This window comes from Schistocerca cancellata, chromosome 3 (genome assembly GCF_023864275.1).
Source record: "Schistocerca cancellata isolate TAMUIC-IGC-003103 chromosome 3, iqSchCanc2.1, whole genome shotgun sequence".
Taxonomy (NCBI): domain Eukaryota; kingdom Metazoa; phylum Arthropoda; class Insecta; order Orthoptera; family Acrididae; genus Schistocerca; species Schistocerca cancellata.
The window spans coordinates 294,839,729-294,867,694 of NC_064628.1; the positions used below are offsets into that span (position 1 = coordinate 294,839,729).

A 27,966-nucleotide genomic window follows, 5' to 3' on the forward strand; every position below is an offset into this window, starting at 1 on the left:
TCAAGAGGGTTGAGGTCAGGAGAGCGTGGAGGCCATGGAATTGGTCCGCCTCTACCAATCCATCGGTCACCAAATCTGTTGTTGAGAAGCGTACGAACACTTCGACTGAAATGTCCAAGAGTTCCATCGTGCATGAACCACACGTTGTATCGTACTTGTAAAGGCACATGGTCTAGCAGCACAGGTAGAGTATCCCATATGAAATCATGATAAGGTGCTCCATTGAGCGTAGGTGGAAGAATATGGAAAATGAGCTCTAATATGGAAATCAAGCGTTTCCGGACACATGTCCACATAACATGTTTTCTTTATTTGTGTATGAGGAATGTTTCCTGAAAGTTTGGCCGTACCTTTTTGTAACACCCTGTATAACTGCATTTCATGTAAGTAAATGGTTCTTAGGAGGATGTCGTGGCCCCGTGAAACTCCCGTTGAATCAGCATCTGTTCCTTCGTGTAAAAGGCGTTCAGCGTTACCCCATGGCACTTCCCGGTCACAATGATTTTTCTCGTCTTCATTATGAATATCGTGTGTGTCAACTGCTGGCGGAAAGTGTATCAGTTGGACGCCACTTTGCGACAGTCTAACGTGAAATTCGAACCGCATGTAGTAGGTGGATCTGCCCGAGAGGTGTGGTATTCTTAGGCCGTGCAAGTGTTAATGGATAGTGATATTCCAGCAGCTATCATGTGCATCGCGCTTGGCACAGGTTCTACGAGAGTAGTTTCCAATCTTTCTGAGACCATTACCCCTGAGCTCAATCAGATATTACATAGTAATCCACCCCCTCCCCTCTACTCTACCCCCAGCATGATCAACACTAGAGCCTAACAAAACTTTAGAAAGAGGAAGACTATTCTTTGAAAATACTTTCATTTTAAAATTGCAAAAGGTAAATTATATTTAATTTTTGTAGGTGCTTTATTAAACGGCGAAGTAATGAGTCAATTGACAGTTCGTACTGCTCATTTGTGAAAAGCTTTTCTTACGGAACGATGAAGTAATCCCCAGTACATTGCAAAGTGTTATCTACTACACCTCAGAAATGAAAGTGAGCTATCCGCACTGAGGGTAGACGCTTGTTACAAAACATGTTCACTGTATGCCACTCGTCTCGCAAGCCATATTTTCTTGACTGTCTCCACCTGCGTTTAAAATAAAGTAAATTAAAATGTTTACTCCATACTTAGGCACGCTGTTTGTAAATCACTTGATTGCTGGAGTCCTTGCTTCTGAACAGGCAGTAATTAGATGACTTCAGGCTACCAATGCTTTGTATCTGACAGCTGCCGCAAATTATTATTATTATTATTATTATTATTATTATTATTAGTTCAGTGAGGCCTTACCGCAGTGTAGAAGTCATTGCGCACTTACTGTTGAGTTGTGCTGTCACTTAGTTCTTTTATTGTTGCAACATGAATAATGAAGGAATTTATGGTCCATTCCTGAAATTCTTACAACTGGTAGAGGGAATTTGCTTCAGGTATTTAAGCATATGTGATGTGTGTGTCTCAATTTCACTGTCTTAGACGCACGGTACAAAGTACAACTTATGTGTAGTTAGTTCACTGTGTGAGGTGGGTGATAGTCATACATGGGTTTTACAAGCTGTAATCTCCACCACACTGCGTCACACGTAACGGCTAGTATTTGAAAAAATGTAATTACTGTTAACTTTTGTAATCAGTACAGTGATGTGACAAAATTCATCGGATAGCGATATGCAGATACACAGTTGGCGATAGTATCGTGTAACAGTGTATGAAAGGCAAGTACATTGGTGGAGCTATTTGTACTCAAGTGATCCATGTGAAAAAGTTTCCGGTCTGATTAAGACCACCCGACGGGAACCGACATAGTTAAAACGCGGAACAGTACTTGGAGCTAGACACATGGGACACTCAATTTCGGAAATAGTTAGGGAGTGCAGTATTTCGAGATCCACAGTCTAATGCCAAATTTTAGGCATTACCCCTCACCTCGGTTAACGCAGTGGCCGAGAGCCTTCACTTAAAAACCGAGAGCAGCGGCGTTTGCGTAGAGTGTGCTAACAGGCAGGCGACATTGCGCGAAATAACCGCAGAAATCAATGTGGGACGAACGAAGAACGTATTCGTTAGGACAGTGCGGCGAAATTTGTTGTTAATGTGCTATGGCAGCAGACGACAAATGCGAGTGCCTTTATTAACAGCACGACACAGCCTGTAGCGGCGCTTCTGGCCTCGTGACCATACCGGTTGGACCCTAGACTGTTGGCCTGGTCAGATTAGTCCCGATTTTAGTTGGTAAGAACTGATGGTAGGGTTCGAGTGTGGTGCAGACCACTCAAAGCGATGGACCCAATTTGTCACCGCGGCACTGCGCAAGCTGGTGGTGGCTCATAATGGTGTGGCTGTGGTCACATGGAATGGACTGGGTCCTCTGGTCACTGACTAGAAATGGTTATGTTCGGCTACTTCGAGAACATTTACAGTTATTCGTGGACTTCATCTACCCAAACAACAATAGAATTTTTATGGATGATAATGCGCCATGTCACAGTTGTTCGCGATTGGTTTGAAGAACACTCTAGACAGTTCTGGCGATTGGTTTTGCCACCCAGATCGCCCAACATGAATCTCACCGAACACTTACGCGGCATAATCGGGAGGCCAGTTCGTGCATAGAATCCCGCAACGGCAACGCTTTTGCAGTTACGTACAGTTACGAGGGGCGTTTGAAAAGTCCGTACAAAAATAAAAGCAACTTACGTGTTTGGGGTAAACCTTTTTTATTTTTCGACATAGTCTCCTTTTAGACTTATACACTTCGTCCAACGCTGTTCTAATTTGTTGATCTCTTCCGAATAGTAGAAATTGACCAAGTCTGCAAAATAGCTGTTAGTTGCTGCAGTCACTTCCTCGTTTCAATAAAATCTTTATCCCGCCAGCCATTTCTTCAAATTGGGGAACAAGTAGTAGTCCGAGGGAGCCAAGTCTGGAGAATAGGGGGGATGTGAAACGAGTTTGAATCCTGTTTCCATTAATTTTGCGACCACAACTGCTGAGGTGTGCTGGTGCATTGTCGTGATGGAAAATGACTTTTTTGCAGTCCAATCGCCAGCGTTTTTCTTGCAGCTCGGTTTTCAAACGGTCCAATAACCATGAATAACATTCACCTGTAATAGTTTTACCCTTTTCCAGATAGTCGATGAGGATATCCTTTGCGAATCCCAAAAGACAGTCGCCATAACCTTTCCGGCCGAAGGAATGGTCTTAGACTTTTTTGGTGCAGATTCTCCCTAGGTAACCCATTGTTTAGATTGTTGTTTGGTCTCAGGAGTATAGTAATTAATGTATCTATGTTTCATCCACAGTGACGAAACGACGCTTAAAGTCCTGCGGATTCTTCCTGAACAGCTGCAAACCATCCTTGCAACACTTCACAGGATTCCGTTTTTGGTAAAGCTTGAGCAATCTCGGAACCCATCTTGCGGATAGCTTTCTCATGTCCCAATGTTTATGAAAAATATTATGTACCCGTTTATTCGAGATGTCCACAGCACTAGCAATCTCATGCACCTTAACTCTACTGTCATCCATCACCATGCCATGCATTTTATCAATGATTTCGGGAGTCGTAACCTCCACAGGGCGTCCAGAACGTTCAGCATCACTTGTGCCCATATGACCACTCCGAAAATTTTGAAACCACTTATAAACTGTTCTAATCGAAGGTGCAGAGTCTCCGTAATGTTTATCAAGCTTCTCTTTAGTCTTCTGAGGCGTTTTGCCTTTCATAAAGTAATGTTTAATCACCACACGAAATTCTTTTTCGTTCATTTTTTGACAATCACTCGACTTCCTTGTTTCACGCGAATGCCAAACGCAAAGAAATAGACCAATATGGCCGAAGCTTGGTGTGCCTCCTTTCCAAAGATGCTACTAACTAAACACGACCTCGATACGCGCCGGTGGTGCCATCTCTCGGACTTTGCACGGACTTTTCAAACGCCCCTCGTATGGAAGCAGCATGGGTCAGTATTTCTGCAGGGGATTTCCAACGACTTGTTGAGTCCATGCCACTTAAAGCTGCTGCACTATCGTGGGTAAAAGGCGGTCCGACACGATGTTATGAGGTGTCCCATGACTTTTGTCTCCTCGGTGTGTTACAGGCGAACAAAATATTGATAATTATTTTGTTTTTACCCCTCAGAAAATTACATTTTACCCCTCGGGGGTAATTATCCGCAGCTGGGGAACCACTGTTCTGAGATGTGGTCAGAAGTCGAAGAAAGCTCTGTTCGAATCTTTCATTTCAGAAACTCTTAATGTCACTCTTGAGAAGCTGAAAACTGGCAGCCGTCGCGTGAGTCTGCGAGACTTCGAGTAGCAACGCAGGCATCTGCAGCTCCGTTGGCAACGCGTTGCTGCGTCATGCAGGGTCACCGCCAGGGTCGGCAGGCTGGCAATTACACGCCAGATTCGTGTACAGCGACTGTTCGTTCGCAATTACGTCAGCATGCTTGCAATTTCAGCTTCCGCTGCTAGCTGGTCATTCGCTAACTGCCCTGCTTTCCCAGGATTTCGGTTTCCATGTTGCTAATCAGCGGCTGAGGCCGACGTATGTCACCATGTCATTACAAGATGGAGCTCCTTCCCACTCCACTCACTGAAACGTGAGGATTTCCTCAAATAGTGTGAACCGGGTGGTTCATGGTGTGGGTTCCTGTAGTCATGTCCTAGTTCATGAACCACGGGCTACGTATGAGTGGCCAAGTAAGTGGTCCCGACAGTCTGGATACCAGTTACTTTGGAATAAGGCTGGGCATCTCGGACATATTCTGAGTCGTGGTCACCTTTGTGCTCATACGGCAAAGACTACCAAATCCACCGGTTAGTCCCTCAGCCGTTAGGGGTAAAACCCAATGGGACTCGGGGCAAGTAAGGCTAGCAACCTGCTTCCCTGGTGCTTTAAATATGATGCTGGCAACAATCAGAGCAAAATGCCTCGGACCTTTGGAGGTGACGGAGTCCCACCTCTAACTGACAAACCAGGGACTCCTAAGATACGACTTGGCAAACAAACGGTAATGAGATGGGGAGCTATTAATATCAATGGGGGCTACTCTGGGAAGAAGGTAGAGCTGGCAGAGGCTGCAAGTAAGATGGGGCTGGACGTTTTAGCTGTTAGTGACTTTCGGGTAAGGGGTGAGAAAGAAGAGGAAGTGGGAGAATACAAGGTCTACCTGTCAGGAGTCAAAGCAGGAATAGCACAATGGGGTGTAGGGCTTTACATCAGGAAAGAAATGGAACCCAGCGTAGTTGCAATAAGGTATGTAAACGAACGACTGATGTGGATAGATTTGACAGTCTCTAGCAAGAAAATTAGGATTGTGTCGGTATATTCGCATTGTGAAGGGACAGATCAAGAAAAGATGGATAGTTTTTATGAGGCACTCAGTGATGTTGTTGTTAGAGTAAAGGACAAGGACAGTGTTCTGCTCATGGGTGATTTTAACGCCAGGATTGAAAATCGAACAGAAGGGTACGGAAAGGTTATGGGTAAATTTGGAGAGGATATGGAGGCCAACACGAACGGGAAACAACTCTTGGATTTCTGTGCCAGTATGGGCTTAGTAATCACAAACTCGTTTTTTAAACATAAGAACATTCACCGGTATACTTGGGAAGGCAGAGAACCAGATCTGTCATTGACTATATAATAACAGATCAGGAAGGCTGTGAGGGACACACGTGTATTCAGGGGATTCTTTGATGACACTGATCATTATTTAATCTGCAGTGAAATTGGGATTGTGAGGCCGAATGTGCAGGAGGTCAGGTCCATATGTAGGAGAATAAGAGAGGAGAAACTTCAGGATAAGGAAATCAGGCACAAGTACATAACAGCGATCTCGGAAAGGTACCAGTTAGTTGAATGTAGTCAATTACAGTCATTGGAAAAGGAATGGACAAGGTACAGGGACACAGTACTAGAAGTGGCTAAAGAATGTCTTGGAACAGTAGTGTGTAAAAGTAGGATGAAGCAAACAGCTTGGTGGAATGATACAGTCAAGGCAGCCTGTAAAAGGAAAAAGAAGGCGTATCAAAAATGGCTACATACGAGAACCCAGGTAGACAGAGAAAGTTATGTTGAACAAAGAAACAAAACCAAACAGATAATAGCAGCATCCAAGAAGAAATCGTGGGAAGACTTCGGAAACAGGTTGGAGACTATGGGTCAAGCTGCTGGAAAACCGTTCTGGAATGTAATTAGCAGTCTTCGAAAGGGAGGTAAGAAGGAAATGACAAGTATTTTGGACAGGTCAGGAAAACTGCTGGTGAATCCTGTGGATGCCTTGGGCAGATGGAGGGAATATTTTGAAGAGTTGCTCAATGTAAGTGAAAATGCGATCAGTAATGTTTCAGATTTCGAGGTAGAATGGGATAGGAATGATGATGGAAATAGGATCACATTTGAGGAAGTGGAAAAAATGGTCAATAGATTGCAGTGCAATAAAGCGGCTGGGGTGGATGAAATTAAGTCGGAACTCATCAAATACAGTGGAATGTCGGGTCTCAAATGGCTACACAGGATAATTGAAATGGCCTGGGAGTTGGGACAGGTTCCATCAGACTGGACAAAAGCAGTAATCACACCAATCTTTAAACATGGAAACAGAAAAGATTGTAACAACTACAGAGGTATCTCTTTAATCAGCGTTGTGGGTAAAATCTTCTCAGGTATTGTTGAAAGGAAAGTGCGAGCATTAGTTAAGGACCAATTGGATGAAAATCAGTGTGGGTTTAGGCCTCTTAGAGGTTGTCAGGACCAGATCTTTAGCTTACGGCAAATAATGGAGAAGTGTTATGAGTGGAACAGGGAATTGTATCTATGCTTTATAGATCTAGAAAAGGCATATGACCGGGTTCCTAGGAGGAAGTTATTGTCTGTTCTACAAGATTATGGAATAGGAGGCAAACTTTTGCAAGCAATTAAAGGTCTTCACAGGGATAGTCAGGCAGCAGTTAGAGTTGACGGTAAATTGAGTTCATGGTTCAGAGTAGTTTCAGGGGTGAGACAAGGCTGCAACCTGTCTCCACTGTTGTTCATATTATTTATGGATCATATGTTGAAAACAATAGACTGGCTGGGTGAGATTAAGATATGTGAACACAAAATAAGCAGTCTTGCATATGCGGATGACTTAGTTGTGATGGCAGATTCGATTGAAAGTTTGCAAAGTAATATTTCAGAGCTAGATCAGAAATGTAAGGACTATGGTATGAAGATTAGCATCTCCAAAACGAAAGTAATGTCAGTGGGAAAGAAATATAAACGGATTGAGTGCCAAATAGGAGGAACAAAGTTAGAACAGGTGGACGGTTTCAAGTACTTAGGATGCATATTCTCACAGGATGGCAACATAGTGAAAGAACTGGAAGCAAGGTGTAGCAAAGCTAATGCAGTGAGCGCTCAGCTACGATCTACTCTCTTCTGCAAGAAGGAAGTCAGTACCAAGACTAAGTTATCCGTGCAACGTTCAATCTTTCGACCAACTTTGTTGTATGGGAGCGAAAGCTAGGTGGATTCAGGTTACCTTATCAACAAGGTTGAGGGTATGAAAGTAGCTAGGATGATTGCAGGTACTAGTAGATGGGAGCAATGGCAGGAGGGTGTCCACAATGAGGAAATCAAAGAAAGACTAGGAATGAACTCTATAGATGTAGCAGTCAGGGCGAACAGGCTTAGATGGTGGGGTCATGTTACACGCATGGGAGAAGCAAGGTTACCCAAGAGACTCATGAATTCAGCAGTAGAGGGTAGGAGGAGTCGGGGCAGACCGAGGAGAAGGTACCTGGATTCGGTTAAGAATGATTTTGAAGTAATAGGTTTAACATCAGAAGAGGCACCAATGTTAGCACTGAATAGGGGATCATGGAGGAACTGTATAAGGGGGGCTATGCTCCAGACTGAACGCTGAAAGGCCTAATCAGTCTTAGATGATGATGATGATGATGATGATGATGATGATGATGATGATGATGATGATGATGATGATGATGATGATGATGATGATGATGATGATGAGTGTGAACCGGAAGGAAGCTTTAAAAGTTGGATGTAATATTTGTTATCGGTATACCAGGGGTGCTCAAAGGCAACGTAAAATTTAATTTTGAGGCATTGTACATACGATTATCAAACCTTTCCTTTTACCTTGTCTGTACACATGTTCTAGCTATGTTTGCATTTTCACCTGTTTTGAATATTTAGTTTATTGTTGACAGTAGAAAAGATTATACGTGTTTTCGAGTTCTCCACGAATTTTTAATTACAACGAACATGGATCAAAGAATTTGCAATAAATTTGGCTTGAAAAATGAAATAAACAAGACACCGCATTCGAAATGCTGACTGTGGCTTTTGGCGAATCTACTATGAGTAAAACAACTTTTTATGAGCGCTATAGTTTTCAAAGAGGCCCAAGAAGAGATTGAAGACGAGGACTGCCCTGCACACCTTAGTACATCAATTACTGACGGCCGTGTGTAAGAAGTAAAGAAAATAGTTCTAGAAAATCGCCGAATCACCATTGGAGAGGTTGCCGATGATGTCTGTATATCCTTTAGCTCATGCCAAGCAATTTTTTTCGTATGTATTGGGCATGACACTTGTAGCAGTAAAGTTTGTTCCAAAATTGTTGAATTTCGACGAAAAACGACGCCGCACAGACATCGCTCAGGAGTTGCTGAACGAAGTCGACAGCTATTCAGAACTTCTAAAGAAGGTCGTAACAGGTGACTAAACATGGGTATACGGGTGTGACATCGAAACAAAGGCCCAATAGCCGTAATGGAAACTACCTGAAGAGCGAAGACTGAAAGCAGTTAGACAGGTTCGATCACATGTGAAGGTTGTTCTCACTGTTTTCTTCGATTAGAATGGGACATACCTTACCGTCGTATGGTCAGTAAGGGGTAGTACTTGGAAACTATGGGCCGCATGCGCAAAGTAGTCCAATGAAAACGACTAGAATTGTGGCAAAACCATTCGTGGATTTTGCTTAACGATAATGCTCCCGCTCACACCTCCATGCCTGTTCGTGATTTTTTTGGCAAAAAAAAAGTTAAATTTCCTCATCCATCGTATCCGCCAGACATAGCCTCCTGTGACTTCTTTCTATTCCCGAGGCTGCAGAGAACCATGATACGACGTCGTTTTGCCACCATTGATGTGATAAAAATAGTCACTGAAGTAGCTGAACATCATACTGAAAAGTGAGTTCCAGAAGAGCTTCCAAGATCGGAAAAAAACGCTGACACAAGTGTATTATATGTGAGGGGCATTACTTTGAAGGGGCCAAAGTTGATGATCAATAAATAAAGATATTTCAAGAAAAACAAATTCCCGTTACTTTTTGATCATACCTCGTAACTTAGTGTTCTTCGAAGGTAAAAAATGTAGATTTTTTACTCTTTTATGCTATTCTCACACTGTTAGTTAAGACAGGTCATTATCATATATCAATACTGCTTCTCATATTTATGCCACACATTCAGAGATTGAGGTTGCACCGACATTTTCATTTAAATATACCAGAATGGCTATATCGGCTGCATTTATGAGACACTTCATACCGTAAGCTACAAAAATCTCCCCAAATGCTCCCTTTCGATGCCATTATATGATCCATTCAGCCTCATTCTCGATTGCAGTTCAGTAATGTACCGTTTCAAGTGCAGAAGAGTGTCCGGTCCACTTACAGTACAGCATGTCGATAATCGTATACCTCGTGTCTCGGTCAAGCGATGAGCAGCTCGAGAATTACTTCAGACATAACTAGAAATTGCAGCTCGAAATATTAGGGACCTGTTTTCCACTGACACAAGAAAGAGCCAATCAAGTGAGTCGATCTGCAGGTTCCCGCGTACATGAAACTCGAAGCCCAGCCGCTGAAACAACAGTCACGTTAAAAGTCAGAGGAAACCCTACAACCCGCGGTAATCGACCCCGAGCGCAATCCTCATTTTCATGTAGCCAAATGGTGATGAAAGATTTAGACATATAGAGGAATGGTACTGTCAAACGAGGCATCTCGTAAATAGTATGATGTGATTGAGACACTGTGGTAATCGTAAAACTACATCGTCCTCCAGAACGCACATTTCATTGAGATAACATTATCGACATGTTTGCGAGTCAGCAAATACAGTCGAACTGCCATACGTCGGACTTCATCGTTATCTAAGAGCCAGGCTTGGAACAAAACATACTGACCTTCCACTGTGCGTTGGTTTCGTTGATTTCCTCGACCTATCAGTTGGTCGGAATGACGAGCAGACACCACGTTAAAGTTGTCGGCTTCAGTTCTCTATTTTTATAAGTTGGGTTTCTAATCCTGGTGGAATTTAATAGCAGACTAGAAGCTCAACACCCGCTCCCAACCCCATTTTTTATCCAAATTGAAAGCTAGCAACTTGAGAATAAAACAGTGGCCGAATGAACTCGTCAAAAACCACCGATATTTGAACAAGTAACCCACAAGTCATTTTCAAGGCGTGGACCGCAGTCTAAGCTGCCGGTGCTCTGCAATGTAAATTCGCGGTGTGCGGAGTTGCGCAGGAACAGTCAGTATGAGATTCCTTGCAGAATGGTCTGCTACACATACTGGACACCAGCGACTCGGCCTGCCATCTCTACCGCCGAAATACGTGGCTATAGACGGAGCGGTACTGACTTCTTCCCTATTCTATTTCACTAGAGAAAGAGCACACGAGCAGATCCGTCCCCATCCCCTCCGACCCTCTTAAATAATCTACACACTAATTTAATTTCAACTGATTAGCTTATAATGCTGCCCCAGTCGTCGGAAGCGGACGCTAAAAAACTCGTGTTCACAAATTCCATGATATTAGCAATATAGAGGCAGTGTTCCGCAATCAGATTTGTTGGGCTGTTGTAAACGTGTGTACCTTGAATGTTACACACAGCAGTCTTCCTCATGATCCGACTGACATGTACCAAGCTGCACAGCAATTCAAGTTATTTCTTAGGCACACCTGCTTTGCACAGACCTACAGTATCTTTCACGGGCTGGAAAGAGCACTAGTCTTCACAACACATGTTTTTTCTTCAATGTACATTCTATGTGAAATCGCCGAAATATAAGCGCTATTTATGAAGAACAAAGGAAATTATGTTTAGCCAAGTATCATTACAGATAATGAACCGATTAGCCAGTGATCTCCTTGATGTGGACACATTGTGATCTGTTGCTGTCTGGGAAAATTTTTGCTCATCTGTAATAAAAAATTGTAGCGGCTTCCACGAGCCTTTCGTGACAGTCGTCAAATTGTTTACTGCCGTTAAACCGACGATGCGTTGAAGATTAGTCACAGGGAAGAGAATTCTACAGCAGGGCATAGAAATTCGTACGTAAAAGCAGATGAAGGCTTCCGAGAAAACAAACTGAAATTTTCTCTCGCATTTTCCGCATTCTCAAAACGTGATTACGCAAGACTTTTTACCTTCACGGTCCGTTCAAGAAGCCAGGCTACGAATTTTTGTGTCTAAAATATAGAGGAGATAGGGGATCGAGTATTAGAATCAGAATTTAAGAGCTTTGGAAGACTTAAGATCAAATAAAGCAGAACAACAGTCCATAAGGCTTTCTAAAGTCATTGGGGAAGTGGCAACAAGACGACTATTCACGTTGGTGTGTAGAATGTATGAGTCTGGCGATATAGCATCTCACTTCCAGAGAAAATACCTTACAACAGTTCCGAATGTTAAAACAGCTGGCAACAGCGAAAATTATCGCACATTCAGCTTAACAACTCGTAATCCAAGTTGATGTCAAGAAAAATATACAGAAAAATGGAAAAGAAAATTGAGGATGTGTTGGATGAGGATCAGTTTGGCTTTAGGAAAGGTAAAGGCACCAGAGAGAGTGAATTGAAGAAAGACGAGAGTGATGAGAAGTAACAAGAACGAGAACTGCGAGAATATTAGCATCAGGATTTGTGGTCACGAAGTAGATGAAGTTACGGAATTCTGCTACCTAGGCGGAAAAATAACCAGTGATGGACGGAGCAAAGAGGAGAAGAGAATCAACGTGTATGAGGTGTAGCGCTACAGAAGAATATTGAAAATTAGATGAACTGATCAGGTAAGCAATCGGGAAGTTCTTTGTAGTATCGTCGAGGAAAGGAATATACGGAGAACTCTGACAAGAAGAAGGAACAAGATGGTAAGACTTCTGTTAAGACATCAGGAAATAACTTCCATGGTACTAGAGGGAGCTTTTGGAAGTAAAAGCTATAGAGGAAGACAGACATTTGGAATACATCCAGCAAATAGAGTACGCAGGTTGCAATTACTACCCTTGAGATGAAGAGGTTGTCACAAGAAAGGAATTCTTGGCGAGCCGCATGAAACCAGTCAGACGACTGGTGACTGAAAAAAATTCTTTTTTACGGTTGTTGAAATATATGTTAATGTATTGTAAAAAAATTCCCCTACCTCTGTGCAGTAGGGGCCTAAGTATATGTTGGAAGCATAAACTCATGGTCCCTTGTGTTAAAAGCATGCACCTTACCGACGATAATGTAAATAATGGACATGATGTTCACTTGCTTACCTTCCTGACTTGTTGAATATGTGCGTGTTTATAATATTGGCCTTCGCGTTGTGCTTTAGACCTCGTCCTTAGATTTACGATTTCTCAGTTGTGGAGCGCTTACTAAAAAATTCGTGCGCAACCGGAAACGTATCAGTGACATATGCTTTCAGTGGTAACCGGAATCGACGGCACACTTTTTGAATGTTTCAGTAATAGCATCTAAATCACGTGGAAACCTAATTTTTTTGGTACATACGTATATGTTCAGTGTTTTCTGTCGTACGACCTTTATAATCCTCACATTTCATTTTTCTTTTAAAACACCTACCGCTCGATTACTGCAACAGAACATTACCCGGGATACAGTTCCGGGTATGCTGATGTACAGTAGGAAGGAACACGTCTGGAAAGGTACCAGTACCACTGCCGTGAAAGTTGTGTTGCTACAAAGAATGCATTCGTATTACACGCGCCCGGACGCTCGACGACTCGCTCATCCTTGTGAAGAGCACGTGTGCGGAATTAACTTGACGAACGTGCATCGCTTGAAAAGTGTTGATGAAAGCGTAGCGTCAGACCTGCACAGAAATTGCACACTTACGCAAGGTGTTACTTAATCTTTTGAATTCTTAAACACCTGTGAGCGTTGCTTTTGTTTCCAAATATTTTCTTCTTCACTTACGCCCGTATTCCGCAAGCCACCAAGCAACAAGACAGAGCGTACTTTTTAGCAGTATTAGACATTTTCAACCCCTATTTATTCACGCAGGGGCTCAGGGAAAGTGCCTATATACCTCGGTACACAAATTATATGGGAAAAGCAACGCAACTAGTGCACAATTTTCCTCGAATTCCTGTTCTCTTGATTTACCCAACAGGATTGCGTGAGAACGTCACCTTTCTTTCAAAGTTTCATGCAGCCTTTCTACCACTGGAGGGTTGCGAGCACTATCTTAGTGCTCACTTCTGATGTCGAACTTAGGTTGGATTAAAAAATTTATTCAGAATTTTTGTTTTAGGAGTTAGAAGAACACGTTTTGCAAAATCTTAATTATTAGCACACAAACATTAAACTTGTAATTAGTTACTCACTTTTAAGAGAAATAAAAATGTTTACAGAAAATCTGCTTTCCGAGCTTTAGTATTCGCAAAAACCTTAACAATGTTACTAATTTCGCGCAATTTAAAGAAAGGTCCGATTAAACATTTGAGTTAAATTTGTTTAGAAGCCTGTCATTCAACGAAACATCTGTCGCTGCCGGCCGGGGTGGCCGAACGGTTCTAGGCGCTACAGCCTGGAACCGCGCGACCGCTACGGTCGCAGGTTCGAATCCTGCCTCGGGCATGAATGTGTGTGATGTCCTTAGGTTAGTTAGGTTTAAGTAGTTCTAAGTTCTAGGGGACTGATGACCACAACTGTTAAGTCCCATAGTGCTCAGCGCCATTTGAACCATCTTTGATCTGTCGCTTATGTTTATGTATAAAGTAAAACTAGCAATAAGTAGCTATGAGTACAAATAAAACGCACTCAGAAATAAAAACCACGTCATCGGCCTGGAATTGCATTCATTGGAGTAGAATTGTCAGTGACGACGTGTATGGAGACGCCCCGGACAGCAGTGGGGTACCAGCCTGTTACCCGCTATACGACTCGGCAGCCAGGAGTGATGGTCTGTGGTGCCATTTCTTTTCATAGCAAGACTCCTTTGGTTGCCATCCTTGGCACGCTTACAGCACAGCTGTGCGTCGACGTTATTCTACGCCCCGTTTTGTTGCCCTTCATGGAAAGCCATCCTGGGCTTACGTTTCGGCAAGATAATGACGAACTGCACGTGGCGAGAGTTTCTACTGCTTGTCTTGTGCTTGCCAAACCTTACTTGGCCAGCAAGAACGCCGGATATCTCCCCAGTGGAGAACGTTTGAAGCATTATGGTTAGAGCCCTCCAACTAGCTCGGAATTCTGGCGACGCACATTGGGCAGAATCCCTCAGGAGGACATCCAGTAACTCTGTCAGTCAATGCCAAGCCGAATAACTGCTTGCATAAGGGCCAGAGGTGGACCAATGCATTATCGACTTGCTCAATTTGTGAAGCTCCATCTCTTGAATAAATGATCCATTTTTCTGAAACTAAAATCATTCGTTTGTCTGTAAAAGTACATCACATTTACCAACTTCCATCCCATTCGGGTCGTTCCTTTGTGCTACGTCGATCTTTTTCTCCTTTGAGTGTAACTGGCTCTATAACGGATCGTGCGGTCCGCGGTCCCGCCTCTGGATTCATACACTACTGGCCATTAAAATTGCTACACCACGAAGATGACGTGCTACAGACGCGAAATTTAAGACAGGAAGAAGATGCTCTGATTTCAAATGATTAGCTTTTCAGAGCATTCACACAAGGTTGGCTCCGGTGGCGACACCTACAACGTGCTGACAGGAGGAAAGCTTCCAACCGATTTCTCATACACAAACAGCAGTTGACCGGCGTTGTCTGGTGAAACGTTGTTTTGATGGCTCGTGTAAGGAGGAAAAAAGCCTACCATCACGTTTCCGACTTTGATAAAGGTCGGATTGTAGCCTATCGCGATTGCGGTTTATCGTATCGCAACATTACTGCTCGCGTTGGTCGAGATCCAATGACTGTTAGCAGAATATAGAATCGGTGGGTTCAGGAGGGTAATACGGAACGCCGTGCTGGATCCCAACGGCCTGGAATCACTAGCAGTCGAGATGACAGGCATTTTATCCACATGGCTGTAACGGATCGTGCAGCCACGTCTCGATCCCTGAGTCAACAGATGGGGACGTTTGCAAGACAACCACCATCTGCACCAACAGTTCGACGACGTTTGCAGCAACATGGACTATCAGCTCGGAGACCATAGCTGCGGTTACCCTTGAGGCTGCATAATAGACAGGAGCGCGTGCGATGGTGTACTCAACGACGAACCCGGGTGCACTAATCGCAAAACGTCATTTCCTCGGATGAATCCAGGTTGTTTACAGCACCATGACTGTCGTATCCGTGTTTGGCGCCATCGCGGTGAACGCACGTTAGAAGCGTGTATTCGTCATCGCCATACTTGCGTATCACCCGGCGTGATGGTATGGGGTGCCATTGGTTACACGTCTCGGTCACCTCTTGTTCGCAGTGACGCCACTTTGAATATTGGACGTTACATTTCAGATGTGTTATGACCCGTGGCTCTACCCTTCATTCGATCCCTGCGAAACCCTACATTTCAGCGGGATAATGCACGACCGCATGTTGCAGGTCCTGTACGGGCCTTTCTGGATACAGAAAATGTTCGACTGCTGCCCTGGCCAGCACATTCTCCAGATCTCTCAGCAACTGAAATCGTCTGGTCAATGGTGACCGAGCAACTGGCTCGCCACAATACGCCAGTCACTACTCTTGATGAACTTTGGTGTCGCGTTGAAGCTGCATGGGCAGCTGTACCTGTACACGCCATCCAAGTTCTGTTTGACTCAATGCCCAGGCGTATCAAGGCCATTATTATGGCCAGAGGTGGTTGTTCTGGGTACTGATTTCTCAGGATCTATGCAACCAATTTGCGTGAAAATGTAATCACATGTCAGTTCTAGTATAATATATTTGTCCAATGAATACCCGTTTATCATCTGAGTTTCTTCTTAGTGTAACAATTTTAATGGCCAGTAGTGTATTTAAGTTCTTTTAATTCGGGAAACAAGTCTACATACAAACACATACTTCTCGCAAGTGACGATACGGCGAATGAGCGAGCGTATCTCGCACCATTGCTTGTCTGTCCCCCTCCTCTACCACTATCAAATGGAGGGAGGAAAAAGTGACTCACACATATATACATATACGCTTCGGCATTAGCCCTGATTACTCTTATCGGCTCTTGCAGTCCGTACGCGAGATAAACACTGGTGGCAGTAAGATCGTTCCGTTCTGTACTCTGTTGTAAATGCTGGTATCTCCAAACTTTGTCATGAGTGTTTTTTGAAAAGGACAATACCTTCGCTACCGGGGAACCCATTGGTGGTCGCGAAACATCTCCGTGGTATCTGGTTGTTGGTTGGACCTGTCGGTAACAAATTTTGCAGCACTCCTCCGAACTGCTTCGGTGTCTTTCTTAAAGGTACCTGATTGGTTTCCAAACACTCTTGAAGTATTAAAGAATAAGTCGAACAAGTGTTTAGTTTGCTGTCTTCTTTATAGATGACCTACACTTTCCTTCGATTTTCCCAACAAATCGAAGTCTACAATTCGCCAACCCTACAACCGGCCCTACACGCTTGTTTCATTTTATGTTGCTTTCCACCGTTACGACGTGACTGTGTTAAGCGGCACACCATTAATGTTAAAAGATTGTTTTTCTTACTCAACTGCATTAAGATTAATTTTTCCATATTTACATCAGTTTGCTATTCACTGTCCCAAACACAAATAGTGAACTTCCAATAGCTGTTCGTAACACACAAGAGGAGGAGAGGATTAGGAGTAGCACTGTATCCAACAGCGAAAAACATGTCTCACTACCTGTTAACATAGTTTCTCTCTCTCTCTCTCTCTCTCTCTCTCTCTCTCTGTGTGTGTGTGTGTGTGTGTGTGTGTGTGTGTGTGTGTGTGTGTGTGTGTGTGTGTGTGTGTAGACCGAAGGTATAACTAATTTGATACAATTAGTTTAACATTTTTGTGCCAACTCTTACAAAACGTCTGCTTCTCAAGACATGTGTATTGCCTTCCTTTATTTATCTTGTAGAAAACTAAAATCCTTGGCATTTTTGTGTTTGTTTCTATACTGTCAATAGTATTGTCAAAATGGTCAGAAAATCTGGCAGGATGAAGGTTTGAAATATCTATGGCGTGTTGGGCAAAGAAGGTAGCGTATCTAACTTACATTGAAGAACGTAACACGGTGTTTCGTTGAAATGTGCCCATCACACTCATTGGACAACGATGGCATTAGAACATATTCTTCACCGTGACTTATTTCACCGAACACACACAAGAATAACAGTTAACTCTTCTTCCGTGCATTGAAATACGTGCGTACTGTGATAAATCTGAGGTCGGTTCTAGAACCATTATTTATTTATTTTTAATAAATTTTTTCACGTTCGGTAGTACCTTGAATATGTAATGAATGCTTGGTAGATTTATAATTAGAGTTTGAACACGAAAACCTTAAGCTTTTTGATGACCGCCGTACAAAATCACACTCTGACCTTCATTTGTGAAGAATCGTTAGTTAACATTCAGAGGCTCTGAGGAAATACTCTTTACGGTTATCTCTCTAATCAGTATACAGGGTAGTAGGAAATCCAGAAAAACGGAAAATAACTGATCAGCTGCGTTCTCTAGTCCGCCTCGGTAGCAGTGTGGTCAGCGTGGCAGACTGTCATACGGAGGACCGGGTTCAACTCCCGGTACTGCCAGAAATTCCTCCTTAGAGGGAGGACCTGAACGGGGTCTGTTCAGCCTCGTCCTGCCAAATGAGGATCTACTTGAATGAGAAACAGCAGCTACAAGATCCAGAAAGCGAGCAACGGCCGATGGAGCTGTGTGCTGATCCCACGCGCCTCCATACCGTATCCAAATGACGCCATTGGCAGTGGATGACAAGGCGGTCGGTCGGTCCCCATTGACCGGCGTGTGACCAGAATGGCGGAGAGTATGAAGCGAGTGCAAATAAATCAAATTAGCAAAATCTGTCTGCCTCTGCGTTCTGAGAGCCCTCTTCGCTGTTAGTTGACGTTTAGTGGAGATCTTTCACTGCATCCTAGCAAAAGAAATCTACAAATAAAATGAAGTGGGTTTTAGTCAGACTCTAGAATCCTGTTTAAGGTTTATCGATTTAGAAAACTCACTTAATACCAATGCCATGTAAGGTGTCCTTCGCAGACCACGGACAGTGTGGCCACATCTTGACTAAAGACGGATACTCGTCCACGGCTGTACGACCGCACAATTTCTCTTTCGACTTCATAACATTCGCAATACTACCCCCAAATTCTGCTTATGTTACGCACGTATTAGTAATGTCCCTCCATATCTTTTTTCTTCACGCACTTCTCTGCATTGGTCGTCAGAGCAATCGAGTTTTTTCTGTTGTCTTCGCAGTTAACGCCAGCCACCGAGGTTCAGAAATGGCTATAAATCTTGTGTGTCAGTCACATTGTGAAATTACTTCAAAATGCGGCAGTTTTCAAAAAACAAATTATTTATGCTCCTGTCTTCTTCACGGTTCTTCCATCTGTAGTTTTCAGTTGTCCTAAATCCACGAATTCCTGGGTTAATTCACCTCCATAATTGCTAATCTAAAGTTTACCTTTGAGTGTGCTGCCTAAGCTGAACTTACTTTAATTACTCAAGTTCTGTACTCATGCGAACTTACAAAATCTACGATCATCACGAAAGAAAGAACTCGTTTTCCCATTTCACAAAAAACAGCCGCCAGAAGTAAGTTCTTGGCGCTTGCGCAATAGCTAGTCGCCTTATTAGCCAGCAGCATACAAGGTTTCTCTACCGGAGAGCTCTGTCCTTAATTTCTAGAAAAACACCACTTTGCCTCCGCCGTAAAGCGACGGCATGCGCTCGCCGGCGCGCCGAGAGGTAAGGCATGACGCACGAAAACTAACCTTCACTGTGGAAATACCAAATCCCGAAACATGTTCGTGTGTTTCGTGTCGCGAGAAATAAAACTGGCTAATTCTGATGGATGTTTGTTTCGTTATTGTTAACTACTGTCAAAGATACAACAACAACCCGAAGATTCAAACGAGAGAGAGAGAGAGAGAGAGAGAGAGAGAGAGAGAGAGAGAGAGAGAGAGAGAATACGTTTGTTTGCAGCTGTTAATATCAGTTGTTACTGGTTTTTCCGTCTTGCGCTTACAGCAGTTAAAGAATTTTACACCAGGCGCGTTTCGCTCTTATTTATAAAGCACCTTCCGTGGTTATGCGAATTTGATACATATGTTTGTACATTTTTGGTTCTTTCAGATTAAAAACAGCGTTTTATGTATAAAGTTTCAGTGCAGATTACGTCGGTGTTTCTTTACATATTCTACAAACCACTGCGTTTTCCCTCTTTGTTAGCAGCGGTTGATGTCGAAAGACTTGGTTTCACATATGTACTTGGTATAATGATAAATGTCGAAAGACTTCTACTGCTAACAAGGAAAGTAGAAGCAATGGTTTGGAGAATAAGTAAAGAAACACTGTAAGTAATTTTCTCTCCAACTTCATAAACAAATCGCTCTTTTTAATTTAAAACAAACCAAAAATGTACAAGCATATGGATCAAGTTTGCAGAATAACCACGGAAGATGCTTTATAAATAAAAGCGAAACTCATCTGATATCAAATTCTCTTTAATTAAACTGCAGTAAGCTCAAAACGGGAAAAGCAATAATAACTGAAGAAAAGTAGACGTTTAACCTCCATTGTTTTGTAAACAAATGGGAGTGAAACTTTTTACTACTCCCGGAGTTTTGGCCTTCAAATTACACATTTCCCACCTTATTTAGCGAGAAATTTCGCTGCAGCAGAGCCGCCTGGGGGTTTGGGGAGGGTGCACCGTGCTACCGTCCAGGGGGGGGGGGGCAAATACTAAGTTTTAATGTAGTTCCACAAGGACGAATTAAACAAGAAAATGAAAGTTTTGTATAAATGAAGAAGTGTGAGAATAAGCTGGAAATACCAATATTGTCTACGGTATGGTGACACATGACAAAGGAAACGCTATTGTTGGTCACCTTGCTTGCGTGTTTCAAAACAGCAAGGATTGCCCCTGGCAGTGCTGCCAATACGTACGTTAGCTTGAAAGCCCCTACAGAAGCGAAAAACCTTATAATGAAGAAGCAAAGGTAAATGTCAGCGTATACGGGCCTAACAATTCCGTAAATACTCATAAGAGTATCGCTGAGAAAAACATTACCTCGCCTTTGGATCTGCCATTAATACCACTTACATTGCTCCTCTTCTTGCCACGGTCCTCCAAATAATATTTTCTTCTTTGAAACTTCCTGGCAGATTAAAACTGTGCACCAGAGTGAGACTCGAACTCGGGAACTTTGCCCTTCGCAGACAAGAGCTCTGCCGATTGAGCTACTCAAGGACGACTCACAACACGTCCTCACAGCTTCAATTCCGCCAGTACCTCGTCTCCTACCTTACAAACTTCACAGAAGCTCTTCTGCGAAACTTCCAAGGCTGGTACTCCTGGAAGAAAGGGTGTTGCGGAGGCATGGTTTAGCCACAGCCTGTTTTTTTTTTTTTTTGTTTAATCTGCCAAGAAGTATCGTATCAGCTCATATACCGCTGCAAAGTGAAAATTTATTTCTGGGAACATCCCCCAGACAGTGGCTAAGGCGTATTACGTAATAGCCTTTCTTCAGGAGTGTTAGTCGTCCTTGCGTTGCTCAGTCGATAGAGCGCTTGCCGCCTGAATGACATTGTGAGAAAGACTGATAATGTCTTAAGACGGAAGGAGCGGGCAGACCGGTGGTGGGGGAGGGGGCGCTTGAAAATTCTGCAAGGAGAGGCAAAATCGCTGGAGCCGCCCGTGCGCTGTAGGTTTCAACAATCTCTCTGAAGTACCACTAATAAATATTGAGTACCAGAACAAAACAGATCATTCCATATCCTCGTAAATAATAGAATTAACTGCACAATAACTCTTTTCCTTTGTGTACTAGTCGTATTGTTTCCATAGTTTGATACATTCTTAAAATATTACTTCTGTCGACATTACGAGCCACACCCATACGTCGGTGGCAAGGTGTGTGTACTGTTTTGTAGAGAAGTATTTGGAGGTTAAAAGCTAAGTAAATACCGGCACCTTAATTATCGTGAAGGTATCTTAAAATGCCCAACTTGTTGGAGTCATATTTGAACCATTCCCCCCTACGTATTCTCGCTCTGTCAAGGAGGAGCGGTTTTTATAGCTGTCCCGCCAAATCTCCAGGCCTTGCGTTCTCGCTTACTCTCTCCTTACGCTAATGTGCTGGAGTCTCTTGTTTCTCAATGCATTTATGATCCTCTGACTTCCCGTCACGCCACTCGTCGTCTTGTCAGCTGCTGGATCGTAATACAAAGAAGACAACACGTTTGCTCTCTTCCTTACTGGCTGTCCGTCGGGGCCCTTGAGAATTACGACCCCCCACCCCACCCCGCAACGAGCATGTGACGTCACAACAGTCGCCTTTTCCGCCATACATCGCGAACACTCCGTTCCGTGCAGGGCCCACGAGAAATCAAAATATCAGTGAAAAGATACCCATTTGTCGTGTCACTTTGTGTGCTAATAAGAGCTTGCATGCATGTAAACACTCAGTTAAGAATTGTTAAACTCGTCTCGAGTAGAATGAGATTTTCACTCTGCAGCGGAGTGTGCGCTGATATGAAACTTCCTGGCAGACCTGCCGGACCGAGACTCGAACTCGGGACATTTGCCTTTCGCGGGCAAGTGCTCTACCATCTGAGCTACCCAAGCACGACTCACGCCCCATCCTTACAGCTTTACTTCTGCCAATATCTCGTCTCTTACATTCCAAACTTTACAGAAGCTCTTCTGCGAACCTTGCCCACGAAAGGCAAAGGTCCCGAGTTGGAGTCGAAAGGCAAAGGTCCCGAGTTGGAGTCTCGGTCCGGCACACAGTTTTAATCTGCCAGGAAGTTTCGTCTGGAGTAGTTACTCGCTCCTACTGTAGACGGCTGCTAGCACTAGTAAGATCTGCAGTGTCACGTGCTGTGACGTATGTGCCGCGGTCTGTTTTTCTTGTGGGCCTCGCTTTCCATGTTACTACGTCGTAGAAAACGGGTAAAATGATGAGGAGGATGTCTTGAGTTTAGTCTTGTGTTTAGTCTTGTGTTTGAGTTTAGTCTTGTGTGTGATAGCGTCGAACCTAGTGTATTTTGGAGGATTAAGTGGCACATGCCAGTCTGTGTGAAAGCGTGACCTGGTCTTACTCAGTGCGTGATACCAGTAGTTATTCAGTCTAGTTTTCATTGATCTGTAAACCCAGTTTCGTCGCCTCTACCATGACGCCTTCTGCCATATTTCTCAGCCCATTCTCGTTCTGACTCACAAGTAAAATGTCTGCATAGGCTTTTGATTTATGATATAGCATTTGACGTATAGGCCCTACTGCTGATCTATCTGCCCGCTTGGAGCTAAATTAATCTCTTCGAAACCCTCGAATACCTCTGCCTCATACAGCATTGCGGCTACAGGTCCCTATTTAAACATTACAGACTTCCTAACCGAGAGGGAACAATAAGACTGGAAGGCTAAGAACGAAATGCTCTGACTAGAAAGGGATTAAGACGCGGATGTAGTCTTTCGCCCTTACTGTTCAGTCTGTACATCGAAGAGCCAATGACGGAAATAAACGAAAGGTTCAAGAGTAGGATTAAAATTCAGAGTGAACGGATATCAACGATAAGATTCGCTGACGCCATTGTTATCTCAGTGAATGAATGTGAAGGAGAATTGCAGGATATGTTGAACGGAATGAAGAGTCTAAAGGGTACAGAATAGTAGGGAAAGATGAAAGTAATAAAAAGGAGCAGAATTGACAACGCGAGAAACTAAAAGTTAGCGTCGGGGATCGTGGAGTAAACCGAGTTAAGGAATTCTGCTACGTAGGCAGCAAAACACTCCAGTAGTGTATTTTGACTCTGGAAAAGGTATATTTTCAACTGTATTTTTAACCAGGAAAAGTCGGGAACTATTTTTTTCTGTTGGTCCACGTTACACCATGTGGTTGCATTTACAATACTGGCCATTAAAATTGCTACACCACGAAGATGACGTGCTACAGACGCTAAATTTAACCGACAGGAAGAAGTTGCTGTAATACGCAAATGATTAGCTTTTCAGAGCATTCACACAAGGTTGGCACCGGTGGTGACACCTACAACATGCTGACATGAAGGAAGTTTCCAGCCGATTTCTCATACACAAACAGCAGTTGATCGGCGTTGCCTGGTGAAACGTTGTTGTGATGCCTCGTGTAAGGAGGAGAGATGCGTACCATCACGTTTCCAACTTTGATAAAGGTCGGTTTGTAGCCTACCGCGATTGCGATTTATCGTATCGCGACATTGCTGCTCGCGTTGGTCGAGACCCAATGACTGTTAGCAGAATATGGAATCGGTGGGTTCAGGAGGGTAATACGGAACGCCGTGCTGGATCCCAACGGCCTCGTATCACTAGCAGTCGAGATGACAGGTAATTTTATCCGCATGCCTGTAACGGATCGTGCAGCCACTTCTCGATCTGTGAGTCAACAGATGGGGACGTTTGCAAGACAACAACCATCTGCACGAACAGTTCGACGACGTTTGCAGCAGCATGGACTATAAACTCTGAGACCACGGCTGCGGTTACCCTTGACGCTGCATCACAGACAGGAGCGCCTGCGATGGTGGCGACATCGCGGTGAACGCACATTGGAAGCGTGTATTCGTCATCGCCATACTGGCGTATCACCCGGCGTGATGGTATGGGGTGCCATTGGTTACACGTCTCGGTCACCTCTTGTTCGCAGTGACGCCACTTTGAACAGTGGACGTTACATTTCAGATGTGTTAAGACTCGTGGCTCTACCCTTCATTCGATCCCTGCGAAACCCTACATTTCAGCAGGATAATGCACGGCCGCATGTTGCAGGTCCTGTACGGGCCTTTCTGGATACAAAACATGTTCGACTGCTGCCCTGGCCAGCACATTCTCCAGATCTCTCACCAACTGAAAACGTCTTGTCAATGGTGGCCGAGAAACTTGCTCGTCACAATATGCCAGTCACTACTCTTGATGAACTGCGGTATCGTGTTGAAGCTGCATGGGTAGCTGTACCTGTACGCGCCATCCAAGATCTGTTTGACTCAATGCCCAGGCGTATTAAGGCCGTTATTACGACCAGAGGTGGTTGTTCTGGGTACCGATTTCTCAGGATCTATGCACCCAAATTGCGTGAAAATGTAATCACGTCAGTTCTAGTATAATATATTTATTCAATGAAGACTCGTTTATCATCTGCATTTCTTCTTGGTGTAGCAATTTTAATGGTCAGTAGTGTAGTAGTAGGCAAAGATTATTTTCGATGCAAATTTCTGTATTTAACTTTGATTGCATATTGCGGTATAATATACAGTGCCGCCCCTTGGTCGCCATCGTTATTGACGTGTCCGTGTGTGCGGGTGTTGCAGGATGGAAGCAGAGGCCGGAGGCAACGAGTTGGGTGCGCAGCCGGTGGAGGAGGAGCCGCTGCTCGGCGCCGTCGACATCCTGCTGCTGGCGGCGCTGCTGGGGCTCGCCGTCTGGTACCTGCGCAGCCGCAAGGCCAAGAAGGAGGCCCAGCTGGCCGCCTTCTCCACAAAGTCCTACACCATACAGTGAGTACACGCCACGACAGGCACTGGTCCTCAGTGTATACAGAGGGAACATTAATAATTTTTGGATGTGAGGTCCGCCAGTTATGCAAAACACCGTTTTTCTCAGTACCCAAATATGTTTCGGCACCACTGTACCATCATCAGCGGGTTTTAGTTTTTATTAATTTTTAACATTTTTATGCAGCGACAGCAACTGATTGTTTATGTAAGAATATACAGCCTACAGTTACAGGTCAGCCTTTGCGGAACATCTGATGCAAATGGCTCATGCACCTAAACCTTTACGTGACATAGAGCTACTACATCATGAAGTTAAGGGATATAGACTCTACACGCTTGAGGAACTACAAATTTATGCACACCTAATTACAGATAGAAGCAATTCAATGAACGATCAACTGTATCTAAAAAATAGGGCATACTTCGAAGGCTTCCAACCCATACTAGGCTTACAATAATTCATAATGCATGTGACCTCACAGTTTCTGTAATAATAGATCCTTTCCTTGTTGGTCAGTTTAGAAAGCTTTGTAGTAGAATGTAAAACGTAGTCATGTTGGATACTGTAATTAACTTAAAATAGTAAAATATAAAATTAATTCATAGCAAAAAGGTTATCTGACGCGTGCGTAATAAGAGTTTGACTCTATACGTCTCGCGCATGCGCGCCGCCATCTGTGAGGCAGACCGCGAAGCACTCGCGGCCCGCAGTCTCTCGTCACACGACGAGGCCCATACAACGGGCTTAAAGTGAATTTCTACAGTTGGTTTAATAGAAGTGACAAAACCTTATGGTTAATCATCAAGTTTTATAAAGTTGACTTAGGACATGGCTTGTTTTAGGCAAACATTAAAATAATAATTTATGTAAGTACTATACGTTGCATCCTGTAGGATGACTATATCTAATATAATTTACTAGCGTATTATAATATTAACTTGCTGCAAGTTCTGAAGACGACGTTATTACTAACGTTGAAACCTAGGTAAACGATCAAGTTAACCTGCAACGGTAGGCTGCATATTCTTATATTAGTTTTTATTTATTTTGCAATGTGAACATTTTTGTTAAATGATCATAAAATTATGTGCATTTTTAGTTTAAACAACAGAACATTAATAAAACCGTCAAACTTCAAGATCGGATACCTGGCTGGAAATGGAGAAAAAAGGTCCTATGAACATGTCTGGAAATGCATCGTTGCCACGGTAGATGGCGCTGAGGAATGAGAGTTCCTCGTGTCGTGTGTGCTTTTTGTGTTGTAAGGCTGTATGATTGACGCAACATACTGTAAGCAGCAGAATGGCCCAGTGTTAATTTCTGGAACACGCCGAGGTGGTGTTTCTGTACGGCCAAGCAGATGGAAACGGCAGCACGGCTGTACCAAAACAAGTACCCTCACAGACCCAACCACATCACACATTTCAAGCACTTTTCGGGGATTTGTGTGATCATAGGTTCTTTCAGACAGACTAACGAGCAGGGAGGCGGCGGACTTTGCGTACACTGGATTTGGAGGCTAATGTGACGAACCCCCTGCACAAGCTACAGGCAAGTGGCCCGTCAACATGGTGTAAGCCAAAGTAAGATTATGTGTATCCTGTATGACACCTGCTAGTATCCCTATCATATGCAATGAGCGTAAGGATTACCAGGAGCGAATTTCTCTCTACGGGAAGGATTTGTCAATGGTTTTTGCGCCATACCATCACAATTATAGGATTTAAGTCATCAGTCCTCTTTAGTCAGAAAGCAACCTTTACCAGAACTGGAATCATCAATCTGGGGTTCAGACGCTCCTCAGGGAATGGCTGATGCGTCTCATCAGCATCGGTTCAGCGTCAATGTGTAGGCAGGGGTTCTTGTCGACCACATACTTGGCCGCTTATTATTCCACAACGCCTCGAGGGAGGAACGAGCGTACCTGGACTTCCTGCGGAAAACTCTGCCTCGGCTGCTGGAGAATGTTCTTAACGACGTAGTACCACCCCGCTTCCGCATTACAGTTCGCCAGCACTTCAAAATCTTCCGCGGACGTTGGATGGGACATGGAGGCTCTGTAGCGTGTCTTGCTAGATCACCGTACTTAAACCCCCTCGAGTTTTTTCCGCTGCGGGCATTTGAAAAAGCGTTGTGCGTGCTGAACCAGTTGCTGGTGTGCAGACCCTTCAACGGCGTGCTCACGGCGCCTCTGACGCTATTCGGAGAGGGACAGGAACGTTGCAATCGATGATGCGATGTGTGAACGCGTGCACTGCATTCCATGGAGACCACTTTGAATAGCTGTTGTGACATGGATGCGATGTAGCTCTGTACTGTGTTGCAGGACGATATGTTGTCTTTGCACGCACGCCATCCAATTCCGGACACGTGTTGACAGGACCTTTTCTCCTGCATTTCAAGTCAGGACTCTGTCCCTGCATTTTGTCGGTTTCATCAATAGTCACCCTGTATAGTGTGTTTTAAAATTCCTGTTACTAGCTTCTTGAGATTGTAGAGGAACTTTGTAGTTAAAATTTTGTTTAGGAAGCCATATCAGAAACGTGCTCTTTGGATGTGAAATAAGTTTGAAGGACTGATGTTTTGGCTGTCGAGAAGGGCTGTAGATCCTACGCTCCCACGCGTTTGTTAGCCGTGGGCGTGACCCCTTATAACTGACTGGGCCGGCTGCCACACGTTTGTTTTTCCCTAATTATTTGGCGACACCTGGAGATGAAGCATTAGGCTTGGAAACTGGTCCCACAATAAAAAAGAAGTTACTGGCAACTGGATCGGATTTTTATTCTATCAAAAACGTTACATTCTATTTCTTGCCCCATCCTTGTCAGAAATGTGACGGTGCTGTCATTAATAACGTCGGGTTTGTCAGCAAGTTTAAGCTAATAAAAAGAAAATACTCTCCAACATAATACCAGTTAGGTAGGTTTCATACGCGTGATTTGCTGCAGGGTGAGAAATC

General features: G+C 43.8%; 1 protein-coding gene across 1 annotated transcript in view; it reads left to right on the forward strand.

Annotated features, from left to right (window-relative positions):
* The window catches only part of LOC126174994 (NADPH--cytochrome P450 reductase), a 210,567-nt gene that overhangs the window by 80,996 nt on the left and 101,605 nt on the right, over positions 1-27,966 (forward strand). Inside the window, exon 2 of the mRNA XM_049921477.1 lies at positions 24,821-25,006. Within this exon, the coding sequence (XP_049777434.1) occupies positions 24,822-25,006 (185 nt within the window). The 5' untranslated portion in view covers position 24,821. The remainder of the gene's footprint in view (positions 1-24,820; positions 25,007-27,966) is intronic.